At 39.2% G+C, this 13977-nt stretch overlaps 1 protein-coding gene across 4 annotated transcripts in view; it reads left to right on the forward strand.

Moving 5' to 3' along the window:
- Window positions 1-12571, forward strand: part of TENT4B (terminal nucleotidyltransferase 4B) — an 84401-nt gene extending 71830 nt beyond the window's left edge. For 2 of the 4 annotated variants that reach the window (XM_026456868.2, XM_026456867.2), the window contains 7 exons: window positions 2465-2593; window positions 3329-3542; window positions 4816-4942; window positions 5050-5153; window positions 5257-5444; window positions 8585-8749; window positions 9876-12571. In XM_026456868.2, the coding sequence (XP_026312653.1) occupies window positions 2465-2593; window positions 3329-3542; window positions 4816-4942; window positions 5050-5153; window positions 5257-5444; window positions 8585-8749; window positions 9876-10052 (1104 nt within the window). In that variant the 3' untranslated portion in view covers window positions 10053-12571. The remainder of the gene's footprint in view (window positions 1-2464; window positions 2594-3328; window positions 3543-4815; window positions 4943-5049; window positions 5154-5256; window positions 5445-8584; window positions 8750-9875) is intronic. The other 2 variants (XM_023209877.2, XM_026456869.2) reach the window with 1 other exon arrangement.
- The last annotated feature ends 1406 nt before the right edge of the window (window positions 12572-13977 follow it).

Consider the following 13977-nt stretch of genomic DNA (forward strand, 5'->3'; position numbering starts at 1 on the left):
ACTCTGGTACCCAGGCTAGAGTGCAGTGATCATGGTTCACTGCAGCCTCAGCCTTTTGGGCTCAAGTGGTCCTCCCACCTTAACATGAGTATCTGGGATCACAGGCGGGCCTACCACACCTGACTAACTTTTTTTTTTTTTTTTTTTAATGGAGTCTCATTCTGTTGCCCAGGCTGGAGTGTAGGGGCGCAATCTCGGCTCACTGCAACCTCCGCCTCCCGGGTTCAAGCGATTTTCCTGCCTCATCTTCCTGAGTAGTTGGGATTACGGGCGTGCACCACCACGCTCAGCTAATTTTTGTATTTTTAGTAGAGATGTAGTTTCACCATGTTGGCCAGGGTGGTCTCAAACCCCGACCTCAGGTGATCCACCCTCCTCAGCCTCTCGAAGTGCTGGGATTATAGACGTGAGCCACCGAGCCCGGCCACTTTTTTTTTTTTCCCAAAGTAGAGATGAGGTCTTGCTATGTGGCCCCCCCTTTTTTAAAATAGAGATGAGGTCTTGCTATGTTGCCCAGGCTGTTCTTAAACTTCTGGGCTCAAGCAGTCCTCCTTGCTTGACCTCCCAAAATGTTGGGATTGCAGGCATGAGCCACCAAACCTAACCCCTTATTGTTCTTTGAAAGGGAACTGTATCTAGACTGACTTAACCACAGTGTTTTTTTTTTTTTTCTTTTTTTTCTTTCTTTTATTTATTTTTTTTTTGGAGACATAGTCTCGCTCTGTCACTCAGGCTGGAGTACAGTGGTGCGATCTTGGCTCATTGTACCCTCCACCTCCCGAGTTCAAATGATTCTTGTGCCTCAGCCTCTAGAATAGCTGGATCTACATACATGTGCCAACATGCCCGGCTAATTTTTGTATTTTTAGTAGAGATGGGGTTTTTCCATGTTGGCCAGGCTGGTCTCAAACTCCCGACCTCAAGTGATCTGCCCACTTCGGCCTCCTAAAGTGCTGAGATTACAGGCGTGAGCCACCGTGCCCAGCCCACAATGTTTAAAAATACTTACTTCTCCATATTTTTGTTCTTTCCTGTGCTTGCTTAGTTTGATACAATTTGCAAAAGTATAAGCTTTTTTTTTTTTCTTTTTTATAGAAGCCATGCGTGTTCACTGTAGGACATCTAGAAAACAGAGATAAGAGTAAAGAAAAAAATAGAAATCACTGGCCAGGTGCTATGGTTCACACCTGTAATCCCAACACTTTGGGAGGCCCAGGCAGGCAGATCACTTGAGCTCAGGAGTTCCAGACCAGCCTGGGCAACATGGTGAAACCCTGTCTCTACAAAAATACAAAAATTAGCTGGGTGTCGTGGGCTGAGGTGGGAGGATCACTTGAGCCCAGGAGCTGGAGATTGCAATGAGCCAAGATTGTGCTACTGTACTCCAGCCTGGGTGACAAGAGTGTGGGGGAAAAAAATGGAAATAACTAGTAATTTTACCACCGTAAGTAATAATAGCTGTTCAGACTTCTTTGAAGATGTTGTGCCTGCTTTGTTTTCCTCAGTGGCCCCAGCTTATGGCATGGCTTACAGAGGGGAGTGAATGAATATGTGCACAGCAAAAGGTGGACTCATTCTGTACATACTTGTCCGTTCAGGTGTTCTCTCGGATAGCCCTGCCTCATTCCCTGTAAAGTGTGGAAGGGAGGGGTGGTCTGTTTGTAGTCATCAGCCCATGTGCACATCAGCAGGCCGGATTCTTGTTTGCCCCAGGACTGTGGCAGAATAATCTAAAGGTCCCTAGTCTACAGTGGCGCGCCACCAAGAAAAGTGATTCTTAAAAATCTCACTGATTTAGTGCTTTAAGATGTTGGTGACTTTGTCCTTGTACTCTTTCTGTTATCTGTTTACAAGTGAATATTAGAGGGTCATGGTCACAAATGAGCATCATCAGTTACATGCTGTTAGTGTTTCTATCCTATAGCAAGTACTTTTTTTTTTTTTTTTTTTTTGAGACGGATTCTTGCTCTGTCGCCCAGGTTGGAGTGCAATGGCACGATCCCGCCTCACTACATCCTCTGCCTCCTGGGTTCAAGTGATTCTCCTGCCTCAGCCTCCCAAGTAGCTGGGAGGCTCCCGCCACCACTCCTGGCTGTTTTTTTGTATTTTTAGTAGAGACAGGGTTTCATCATGTTGGCCAGGCTGGTCTCTAACTCCTGACCTCAGGTAATCTGCCTGCCTTGGTCTCCCAAAGTACTGGGATTACAGGCATGAGCCACCATGCCCAGCCCTGTAGCAAGTACTTAGATGCTATTATTCATGTGTACATGTCTTAACATTTTAGATATAAGGGGAGAACCATTCATTACCTATAGTTTACTTTTTTTTACTCTTAGAATGGAAAATTAAGTATGTTGTATATCGCTACCAAATTTTATAATGTAAGGACCAATTTATGCCCCTCTTAATGCTTAGATCTGTTACTGATACAGGAATTCATTGAAAATACAATTTTCTTTTTCAGAAATATCCTGTATTGCCATACTTGGTTTTAGTATTGAAACAATTCCTATTGCAGAGGGACCTTAATGAAGTATTTACAGGTGGAATTGGTTCTTATAGTCTCTTTTTAATGGCAGTCAGTTTCCTTCAGGTAAGTCATATGGGTATACCATGCTAGTGCACACTAAAAGCAAAAGTGATCAATCAGCTGGGAAACATTTTGGAAAAAATCAAAATCAACCTGTAATTGCATTGCTTTCCTTGATTACTTATGGTTTTTCCCTTTAAACTGGGTACATTTTCATCATTTAGCAAATACATATTTTTAAATTCCTATGAAAGAATATTTTTGGTTTCAAATCCCATACATTCTAGTATTTTTGAGACTTTTCACTGCAAATTTTAACATGCAAAATATACGGCCTAGTTTCCATAAGCGTAAATAGTATAAGTGCCAGCAATAAGAATGTCTTCTAAGCAGCTAACTCTTGTAAGTTTAGTTGGAATTGAGACCTGCTATTTGGATAAGTGAATTAGAGTCTTAGTATTGTAAATGGGTGTGTTTATGTGGCGCAGGGTTGCCAACTGCCTGAGTCTATTCGTGAGTCAGGACGACTTTGCTGATGTCTTGGGCCAAGCCAGCCCTGGTCGGCAGCCTGGTGCAGCCGTAAAATTCAGCCTTACAGTCTCCCACCATTCCCGTACCATGGGACTTTAGTGTTGTGTGTAACAGCAGTATAGGCTGCTGTTATCCCATTGTCAATTGACTGCTATGCTAAACCAAAATTATAATAATATTGCTTGTAGAAGTTAGAATATAATTTATTCCCCGTCTCCTTGATAATTTAGCAAAAATCCAATATAATTTCTTCTTTTCTGCTTTTAGTTACATCCCAGGGAAGATGCTTGCATCCCCAATACAAACTATGGTGTTCTCTTAATAGAATTTTTTGAATTATATGGACGACACTTCAATTATTTAAAGACTGGCATCCGGATAAAGGATGGTGGTTCATATGTGGCCAAAGATGAAGTACAGAAAAATATGCTAGATGGCTACAGGCCATCAATGCTTTATATCGAAGATCCTTTACAACCAGGTATTGAAATTAGGTAAATTTGTGGGCATTCAAAGAGAGGGCACTGTCAGTCACCTTATTATACTTTAAATTCTCTTTAGATGAAAAATGAAGGAACAACTTCTAATTGTTATTCTTTTTTCATCAAAATATTTCATGAGCAAACATACTAAAATAGACAGACACAGACAATAGAAAAACACCTTGGCGACTTCCAGATAAGTGGAGAGTAGAATCTGTTTAACCCTAAAAGCATAGTAGAAAAGGCATTACTTTTTTGGATGGATTCATGTTTGGTGGCTGCTTCTCCTTTTTCTTGGGTCCTTATTGCCTTGATTATAACCAATTGTGAGCAATTAATGAGGCTTTAATGAGATGATTCTGAAGTCCTTAGAGGCAGCAAGCACAGTAATATCTTTGAATTCATGAGCAGAAGGATGCAAGGAGACAGTGTATTTTCTTTTTGAATTTCTCCTTTCCTCTTTGATTTTGCATGTCTCTTTATGCTTTTTCCAGCTTCGTGTGGGCTTGAAAGTAAGCAGAAAGTAAATTCCTTCCATGCTTTTTTGAAGTTCTGTTTGCTTGCTTGTGTCCTGATTTTTCTGAGCAATATTTTTTCTTGATATAATTGTAAAATATTTAGATTCTGCATTGTTGGACTTCAGTGGAAGTGCTTTTAGTCATTTGCTTTAATGTGTAAACTTTGAAAATGAGTAAGGAAAGGGAGTGAAAAGATACAGTAGTTGCCTAGGAACCATTTTCTGGCTTATTGAGCTGCCATATAAACATTAATAGTTCTATGTGTTTATTCACTGAGAAAACATTACATTGATTGGGAGCCTGCTGTGTTCAAAAGCATTGGGCCCAAGGACACGAAGACTTTTCAGCAAGATGATCCTTGCTTTTTAGGGGCTCATAATTTAGAGTGATAAATAGATATATAGCTAATATAAACCCAAAAAATATAGAAGTATTTCTAATGTAACTTGGGGTTTCACTCTTAGGAGTGAACAGGGCGCTGTTTCTTTTGTTTGCATAACTGTTTATGTATGGAATGGGGTAGTTCTTGATGGGCCAGAATACATTTCGACAACTGATACACCATTATGAAGTACCAACTGCATGATGCACATATTCAGAGACTGAGGAGCTTTGGGGACAGCTCACAGCTCAGCTTCCAGGCGCAACTCTGGTGGGATAGCTATGGCCCTTGCTCTCCTGGAAGAGGGTCGTCAACATTTAGTGCACATTAAGCACAGTCAAGCTTACTATGTTACCTGTACTTCTTTTAAAGGTAATGATGTTGGAAGGAGTTCATATGGGGCCATGCAAGTGAAGCAGGCCTTTGATTATGCCTACGTTGTTTTGAGTCATGCTGTATCACCAATAGCAAAGTACTATCCCAACAATGAAACAGAAAGGTAAAAATTCATCTATAACCAGCCCATTATGTCAAAATTGGTTGTGGCTTCTTATCTTCAAATTAATGTTATTCCTTCCCTCTCCCTTTCTTTTTAAACACGTGCAGCATACTAGGTAGAATAATTAGAGTAACAGATGAAGTCGCCACATACAGAGATTGGATATCAAAGCAGTGGGGCTTGAAGAATAGACCTGAGCCTTCATGCAATGGTAAGATATTTTCCTTGGTCGATTGACTGAGTATTAGAGGCTTTTCTGTGTTGTGTGCGTTTAATGGGAAGAAACGTTTTCCAATCTTTTGCCACTCTTTCAGGAAATGGTGTTACCTTGATAGTAGATACTCAGCAGTTAGATAAATGTAATAATAATCTATCTGAAGAAAATGAAGCCCTTGGAAAATGTAGAAGTAAAACCTCGGAATCTCTTAGTAAACACTCTTCAAACTCTTCATCAGGTCCAGTGTCGTCCTCTTCTGCCACACAGTCCAGCTCTAGTGATGTAGTAAGTATGAAAGCCTCAGCTCTTCTGAACTCAGACGCATGCACGTTCTCTTGCTGGGGTTAACGCTACCTTGAAGGCTAAGGCTACTTCCTTTGCTTACATGTTACTGGGATATTTTAATAACGTTCATGCTTGTACTTTTTCTCAACATGTTGTTATGAAAAATTTCAAGCATACAGCAAAAGTGAACAAATTTTAGTGAGCATTCGTGTACTCACCGATAGATTCTGCCATTAACCTTTTACTTGCTTATCTCATACCTGTCTATCCATCACTCTATCCATTAATGCATCTTATTCTTTGATCCATTTCAAAGTAGATTACAGACATCAGTTCCCCTAGAGTACTGTAGCTTGTACATCCTTGTAGCCAGACTCCAATATTTGTTTATTGTGTTTTCCTTCTTTTTTCTTTTGAGACGGGGTCTCCCTCTGTCTCCCAGGCTGGAGTGCAGTGGTATGATCTCAGCTCACGGCAACCTCCGCCTCCCATGTTCAAACGATTCTCCTGTCTCAGCCTCCTGAGCAGCTGGGATTACAGGCGCCTGCTACCACACAGGACTAATTTTTTTGTATTTTTAGTAGAGATGGGGTTTAACCTTGTTAGCCAGGCTGGTCTCAAACTCCTGAACTCAAGTGATCCGCCTGCCTCACCCTCCCAAAGTGCTGGGATTACAGGCGTGAGCCACCGTGCCCAGCCTATTTTTTCCTTTTGATATGAAATTGACATATAAGGAAATCTTAATTGTACATTTACTAAATTTTTTTCTTAAATTTCCCCAATTTTTTTACTTTCATGGTCTAGGTTACTTGCTCATATGTTCACTAAATTTTATCAAATACATACACATGTATAGCCCAAAATCCTAATAAGGTACAAATATTACCGTCAACCCAAAGAGCAACCTCATGATTCTTTTATCAATCCCTAACCCCACTCTCAGAGGGAACCACTGTTACGATTTTTTTTTTTTTTTTTTTTTTTTTTGAGATGGAGTCTCGCTCTGTCACCAAGGCTGGAGTGCAGTGGCATGATCTTGGCTCACTGCAGCCTCTGCCTCCCGGGTTCAAGCGATTCTCCTACCTCAGCCTCCTGAGTAGCTGGGATTACAGGTGCACACCACCGTGCCCGGCTAATTTTTTTTATTTTTAGTAGAGACGAGGTTTCACCATGTTGGTCAAGCTGGTCTTGAACTCCTGATCTCATGATCTACCCGCCTCAACCTCCTAAGTTGCTGAGATTACAGGCATGAGCCACCCCACCTGGCCTTTAACATTTTTCTTGTTCTTTTTTTTTGTTTTTTTTTTTTTGAGACGGAGTCTTGCTGTGTCACCCAGGCTGGAATGTAATGGCATGATCTTCACTCACCACAAGCTCCGCCTCCTGGGTTCAAGCGATTCTCCTGCCTCAGCCTCCTGAGTATCTGGGATTACAGGCACGTGCCACCACACCGAGCTAATTTTTTCTATTTTTAGTAGAGATGGGATTTCACCATGTTGGCCAGGCTGGTGGCGAGCTCCTGACCTTGTGATCTGCCCACCTTAGCCTCCCAAAGTGCTGGGATTACAGGTGTGAGCCCAGCTGTTACGACTTTTTAACACTATAGTTAGTTTTGCCTGTTTCAGAATTTCATATATGTGGAACCACATAGAATATACTCTTGTGTAAGGCTTCTTTCACTCAATTTTTTTCAGCTTCCTGGTTGAATTTTGTTTGTTTTATTGTTTTTTTGTTTTGTTTTGTTTTTTGAGACGGAGTCTTGCTCTGTCGCCCAGGCTGGGGTGCAGTGGCGTGATCTTGACCCACTGCAAGCTCCACCACCCGGGTTCACGCCATTATCCTGTCTCAGCCTCCCGAGTAGCTGGGACTACAGGTGTCCGCTGCCGCACCCAGCTAATTTTTTGTATTTTTAGTAGAGATGGGGTTTCACCATGATCTCGATCTCTTGACCTTGTGATCCGCCCACCTAGGCCTCCCAAAGTGCTGGGATTAGAGGCGTGAGCCACTGTGCCCAGCCAAATTTTTTTAAATTGAGATATAATTAACATAAAATTCAGCATTAAAAATGTACATTTCAGTGGTTTTTAGAACATATTTACAATGTTGTGCAGCCATCTCTAGTAATTCTAGAACATTTCCATACCCCAAGAAGAAACCCTGCATTTAGTAGTAGTTTCTCCTAATTCTTCCTTCCCTCCCTTATCCTCTCGTAATTTCTAATCTACTTTCTCTTTCTACCCTGATAGAATTTTTTTCTTCCCCCATCCTGATAGAATTTATGTGTCAATTATAACGTAAGTTACCTTTTAAAATCGAAGTTAATTTGTAGTTTACTGATTTGATATCTAAAGCAGGCTTACCTGTTTGATTTTAACTTTATTAACTGTAGGACATGAAAAGTAATCTAAATATTGTATGTTGTTGATGACCATGTGTCAATATGGAATCATAAATCCTCCTGTGCAAAATCTCCCTGTGTGCCTTTTTGGTTCCTAGAGCAATATGCTCTGGAGGACAGAATGCCAAGCTAGATGTCACAGACACAGGGAGATGGAGTCTTGGGGAGTGAGAGAATGTGACTCTGAGATACTGGGTAAAGTGCCAGGGCCAGGGTGGAGACCTGCAGAGAGACGTAGCATTGTCATGGCCCAAGCAGCCCAGAAACAGGTGGGGCTCAGCCCACTGTCGCTGGGAAGTCTGCACCCACCCACACTATTATGTTTGGTTGGAATGATCACTGATTTGTCATTACAGACTCTCAGAGATTGAACCCCTTAAACCCATCATCTTGTGTCTGGCTAAAGCCAGGGACTAGGACCTAGGTTCCTCACTCTTTACCATACTCTTTCATTTTCTATAAATAAAAAAACAAATAAACTCAGACCTCTGTGAGCTCCTTCAAGGTAAGATGTGGGCAGTGGATTTAACAATGAACAGAAGCTCTCTGATAAAATCAGTCACTAAATGTTTGGAGGAAAATTTAAACAAATAATTTTGTAAATTCCTCAGTGTGCTTCTTTTAACTCCCAAATGTTTAAATTTAGTCTAGAGAGTACTTTAACCAAAATTGTTTTTCTTTCTGAATATTGAGTATCTAAATTACTAATATGTCACATTATAACTTATGTGACTTATGTTAGGATTCTGATGCAACACCATGCAAAACCCCGAAACAGCTGCTTTGCCGTCCGTCCACTGGGAACCGAGTAGGGTCGCAAGATGTATCCTTGGAGTCCTCTCAAGCAGTTGGCAAAATGCAAAGCACCCAAACCACTAACACATCCAACAGCACCAACAAATCTCAGGTATGTGGAACGTGGATTTTTAATTGTTAGTATTTGATACAAAATATTTAGGGTTTCCTACATGTGAATAATATGCAGCATGAGTTTGAAGAAAACGCTAGATTGAAGAACAAACTTACTTTATTCTAAGAGATTCCAACACATGACAGTGCTTCTAGGAACAGGATGTCCTTGTGAGACACCATTGTAACATAAACCTCTTCAGAAATCTATTGACTGGTCCTTATAAGATGTTCCAGCCAAACTACCATATAAAAAATGTTTCAATTGTACATGAAATAAGCTGGCATGAAGGTTTTGTGAGGCCTCATGGTAGTGTGCATATCTGGGAATAATGTATCCTTTTCTAATATTTTAATGTTCAATACCTTGTTGCCGGTGTTGAAACGATCAGCTGGCTGTCAGGCATGGTCAGTTGATTAACATTAACCTGGACTTAAAAGGCCACAGAGATACTCTCAGTTTTTTTGTTGCCTAGAATTGTCATTAACTGAGTAATGACTCAGAGTGAGGGGAGGAAGCCATTGGTATGGGGCTCTGGCCTGAGGCCAGGTCACTCCTAACTATAGCTAGGAACCTGGGAAGAGGCCTCTTGGCTGTCCCCTTGTGTCTGATTTGACTCACTGAGTTCACTTTACCTCTGTGGCTTTTAGCCATATATGCCAGACACAGACTCATCGCAAAATACCAGTTCAAGTGACAGGGTTGACAGAAGGGACGGGGGTCATGAGAAAGCCACAGGCCATGCATAGCAGGAAGGGAGCGGCCACCTGTGCTGACCCCAGCCTACCCATGTGCCTGCCATGTCCAAGAGCCTCTTCCCGCTATGTCACTTATGATGTGGTATTTGGGTTGGTAGGTTTCTTAAGAAAACCTTTACATCCCACACACACTGTTAAGAAGGCAAGCGAGTGGTCTGTGCTTTTCAATATTTCCATTAAAATAAAGTAAGGGTTTCAGAGCTAAAAAGAGTTAACCCCTGTAACAGCTTTTTCTGCCCACTAGATAAGTCAGTGATCAGTAAGGTAACTCTCTAGCCAGCATATTCCTAGTTTTGAAAGCTGTCCCGAATCCAGATGCTTTTCTGCAATACTGATGTCTTTGTGGTCATTTTCTGTTTCTGCAGCATGGATCAGCAAGGCTCTTTCGTTCTTCCAGTAAAGGCTTCCAAGGTACAACTCAAACAAGCCATGGTTCCTTGATGACAAACAAACAACATCAAGGCAAATCCAATAATCAGTATTACCATGGCAAAAAGAGGAAACACAAGAGGGATGCGCCCCTCTCAGACCTCTGTAGATAGTCGGCGCTGCGCGGTGGACTGTCTTCTCTGTGCAATGATCTCATGCTCAGGACAGTTGCGCAGGGACTCCTGGGAGACATTCAGGAGCCTCACACTGTTCAGACGTTGATTTAGCAACTGCGTTTTTTCCCAGCTCGCCACAGAATGGATCATGAAGACTGACAACTGCAAAAAAAAAAAAAGAAAAAAGAAAAAAAAAAAAAAGCAAGCATAAAAGGGGGAAAAAAAGGCTGCTTAATTGATAAGTCATATGCTACAACAGGGTCATTTTAAGATTTAAAGCTTGAATGTAAAATAAATATATTTCTCACTGGCTTTATGCAGAGTTATAGGGAATAGTATTCAGTGTTGGTAGGGTGATAGAAACAAAAAACAATATCAGAGGATGGGGTGGGGAAGGAAGACAAAGGTATCTGATAGGAAGTCCAGATTCCAAAGGGGAAAGTGATCTGTGCATGTTTTTTTTTTTTGTTTTGTTTTTTTTAAATATTTTTGCATATATTTACCATTTTATTGTGTGTATGTATAGAAGACCATATAGGAAATTGATATTTGTAATAGTGGATTTGTTAATAATACTTTTTACATAACATTACTGTTTAAATTGTAAACAGATTTTTTCTCAGGATTAGTTTGAAAAATAATCTAAATTGTCATCTTAACATCCATATATAGGGAAGTGATTAGTTCTATTACTCAATTTGTTTTTCTCAGCATTGAAATGACTTAATAGAACCCTTGTGTCCTGCTGCAAAAATTTTTCCTCTCTAAAGAAAAGGTTTATGGTGGCAAATGATGTTTATTTTATTTTGTAAAAAAAAATGTACTATGTACTTTTGTGTAAACACTGAAAAATCTCTGGTCATCTCTGAGAATTAACTTGCAACTGTTTTCTATAGTGCTGTCGTCTTGGGCAATGGGCAAGTACATGACTTTGTGTTTGCTGCCTTTGCAGTCTTTCCCCCCCCCCCCCCCCCATTTCTTCCTAATAGGAAAAAACAAAAAAACAAAACAAAAAAAAACGGCCACCCATGTCTGGTCTCATTCCTGTTGCAGTGAAACTTCGAGTTCCACAGACTTTGCATGCTGGCTTCTCTAACCCTGTGTGCTGCGTGTGCCTGTTTCTCATCTCTTATTCTTTTTAAAATTCATGCTTAACTACTGTGGGAGAATAACTGTAAACAGCTTTAATTAAATCATACTTATAAAAAACTATTTTCTTATATTCCACTTTATGCTTTTGGTATTGTTGATCTTTCCAAATTAAATGGTCTTTGATAATGGATCTATTTTGTATTGCCTTATTAAGACCAAATACTTCTTGTCATCCCATTCTTTATCCTCTTCTTTCATGGAATTGTTATCGTTAATTAAAACTTTTTTAAGCATTGGCTTGTTTCAATCATACTGTAAATTTTGGTTGTAGTCAGCTTTGAGTGCAATGAGATGTATAATTCTGTTATCATTACCTGTTGAGTTTGAAACTCAGTTGGGAATATTTAATATAATAGAATGTAAGTGACATTTCTGAAAATGCTTTCTTTCAGGATGAAAGCTCTTATGTTTAGCATCAGTGTGTATGGCTCTGTTAAATACAGCCATTTCTGAGACAAGATTCTTTTATATATATATACATATAAAGTACTATTGGCTTTTAGGAGTTTCTTTTATATACATTTATGAAATACTGAAGACCAATCAGACCATTAATGGACACTTAGTGTAACTTTTTATAAAGAAAATAATGCTAAAGTAAGACCAAAACTGATGTCATCACTGAAATTAACAATTTTCAATATGTTCATATTTTAATTCACAATGGAAAAATGTGTTCCAAAACTGGAAACTCATAGTACTCGTGTAAACTGTGGAAGATTTTAAATGTGATGTTATTTTGACAATGTTTTAAATTTTTGAGTCACATTCTGATCAGAATTTTTATCGAGATGTTGAGCTTTTGTTTTTGAAACTAGTTTGTCATAACATTGTGCATAATCACAGTATTTATTTTCTAGGACAATTGTGAATGTGTAGACTTATGTTTACTGCTAAGGGAACAATTATTTATAAAATAATATTAAATCCAGTATTAGCTGCCTATTTCAGACACTTAATACTTGCAGAGATCTATGTTACATTTACCACACTGAAGTTTTTTTTGTTGTTTTTTGTTTGTTTTTAAAGAATCACCCTCATTGTTGAAAGTAAATGTACTCTTAGGGTGCGAATATTAGTGTTCCAATAAGCATGTGATTATATTAAGGTGGTGGTAGCGGGAAGATAATCTTGATTCCATTGGGAATCTTAGGTTTTCGTAAATTTATTGGGAAAATAGTTTTTCCTGTACTGCTGAAGTTTCTTTTTGGTAAACAGTATCTTTCTAAAAGAAAAGCATGAAGGAGAAATTGAGGTGTGTATACATTTCCTCAAATGACCAGCATTGTATTCGTGAATACTGTGTATCTTGCAGTGAACAGTGGAAGCTGTTCATTTTTCAATCTGAAGTAAAATACTTTCAATAACTTTTAGTTTGCCTGCTCATTTGTTTTATACATTTCATCTCTCTATTTGACTCCTATCTTACTTCTTTTTTGAGTTTTAATACTTTCTATAAAGATTTTGTGAATATATCAGAAATGTGTCATTTATATATTATAGTCCATTCATATCCATGAGTCATAACCTTCCTTTGCTAATACTTGTAGAATGGGATTTTACAAATTCTGCCTCACTCTGGTGACATTTCTCTGGCAGTCATGTATGTGTACCTGGCCATTAGAAATATTAATATTTAAATATTGTTTTTTAGAGGTGCTGATGGGTTGGCGAGGTGTCAGCACAAAATCTTATGGGTTATGTTTTGCTGATAAAAGTATATCTGTTTTTTCCCTCCAGCTTTAAGGTGACTGTGAAGGTGCCTGGTTTTGAACGTCTTTGTTTGGTTTGGAGATGTTGCACTCAGTTTTCAAATCTAGCTTGGATCTGTAGGACCTATGTTTTTTACAAGTAGTTGCCCTCCAGTCTTCAACAGTTGATTCTGTTATATTTTTGGCCTGTTTTGAGTGTACTTTACCTTTTCTTGCATTTTGAGCCTCATTAATATTTAACTTACTTGATTTGGCTCCAGTATTCCTAGATAAAATCTGCACAGGGCAAAACATGGGCAATAGGGTGAGCATTTTTAATTGTCTTTTTCCGCTGGAACCTTATATATCTCCATGTGTTTTCTGCTCATTCCCTCCCCCATGAAATGGTAAGTGTACTTGTGTTTGCCTGAACCTATGGACTAGTGTTTGGGGTTTCTGGAAACACTAGAGGGTCAGAAAAGAGTAATGACCACGTGAAGTGCAGGATTCTCTTGCTGTGACATGTTCGTTGCAAAGCCCTCTCCAGCGACTGGGAGGTGTAGTTGTTAAGGCTGATCTGTTAGAAATCACCATTATGAGGTATTAGTGGTAAATGTTGCTGATATTTTTATTGGTCATGACTACATCTCAGTTTTACTTTAATATTGATCTATAGTTTGATCAGTTCCTTGAATTCTAACATGTTGATTTCTCAGTGTTTCTGTCACTAACCAAGAATGTTTCTAGACAGTTGGTTGCTTCACAGTCAAAATTAAATGGTAAACTATCAAAAAGACATTCCCAATTTTGCTGTGATAAATATTGAAACATTAAAATTAATGAACAGAAGAATTTATTCTTACCCATCTATTCTTGTTCTCCTGGTTCATTAAACTTTTTCAGTTACTGGTAAGGCACATTCTCTAAGTATTTGGTGAGCAAATATTTTATAAATGCCTCTAACAAACCTAATTGAATATAAAAGTTACATTTAGTAGTTACTGTTGATAGTAATTTTCATCAGGGTCATAGTTCATCTAGTAAAATATTTAGAGAATGACGTTAACATTCCAGCATTA

Source organism: Piliocolobus tephrosceles, chromosome 17, assembly GCF_002776525.5.
Source record: "Piliocolobus tephrosceles isolate RC106 chromosome 17, ASM277652v3, whole genome shotgun sequence".
In the NCBI taxonomy this organism is placed as follows: domain Eukaryota; kingdom Metazoa; phylum Chordata; class Mammalia; order Primates; family Cercopithecidae; genus Piliocolobus; species Piliocolobus tephrosceles.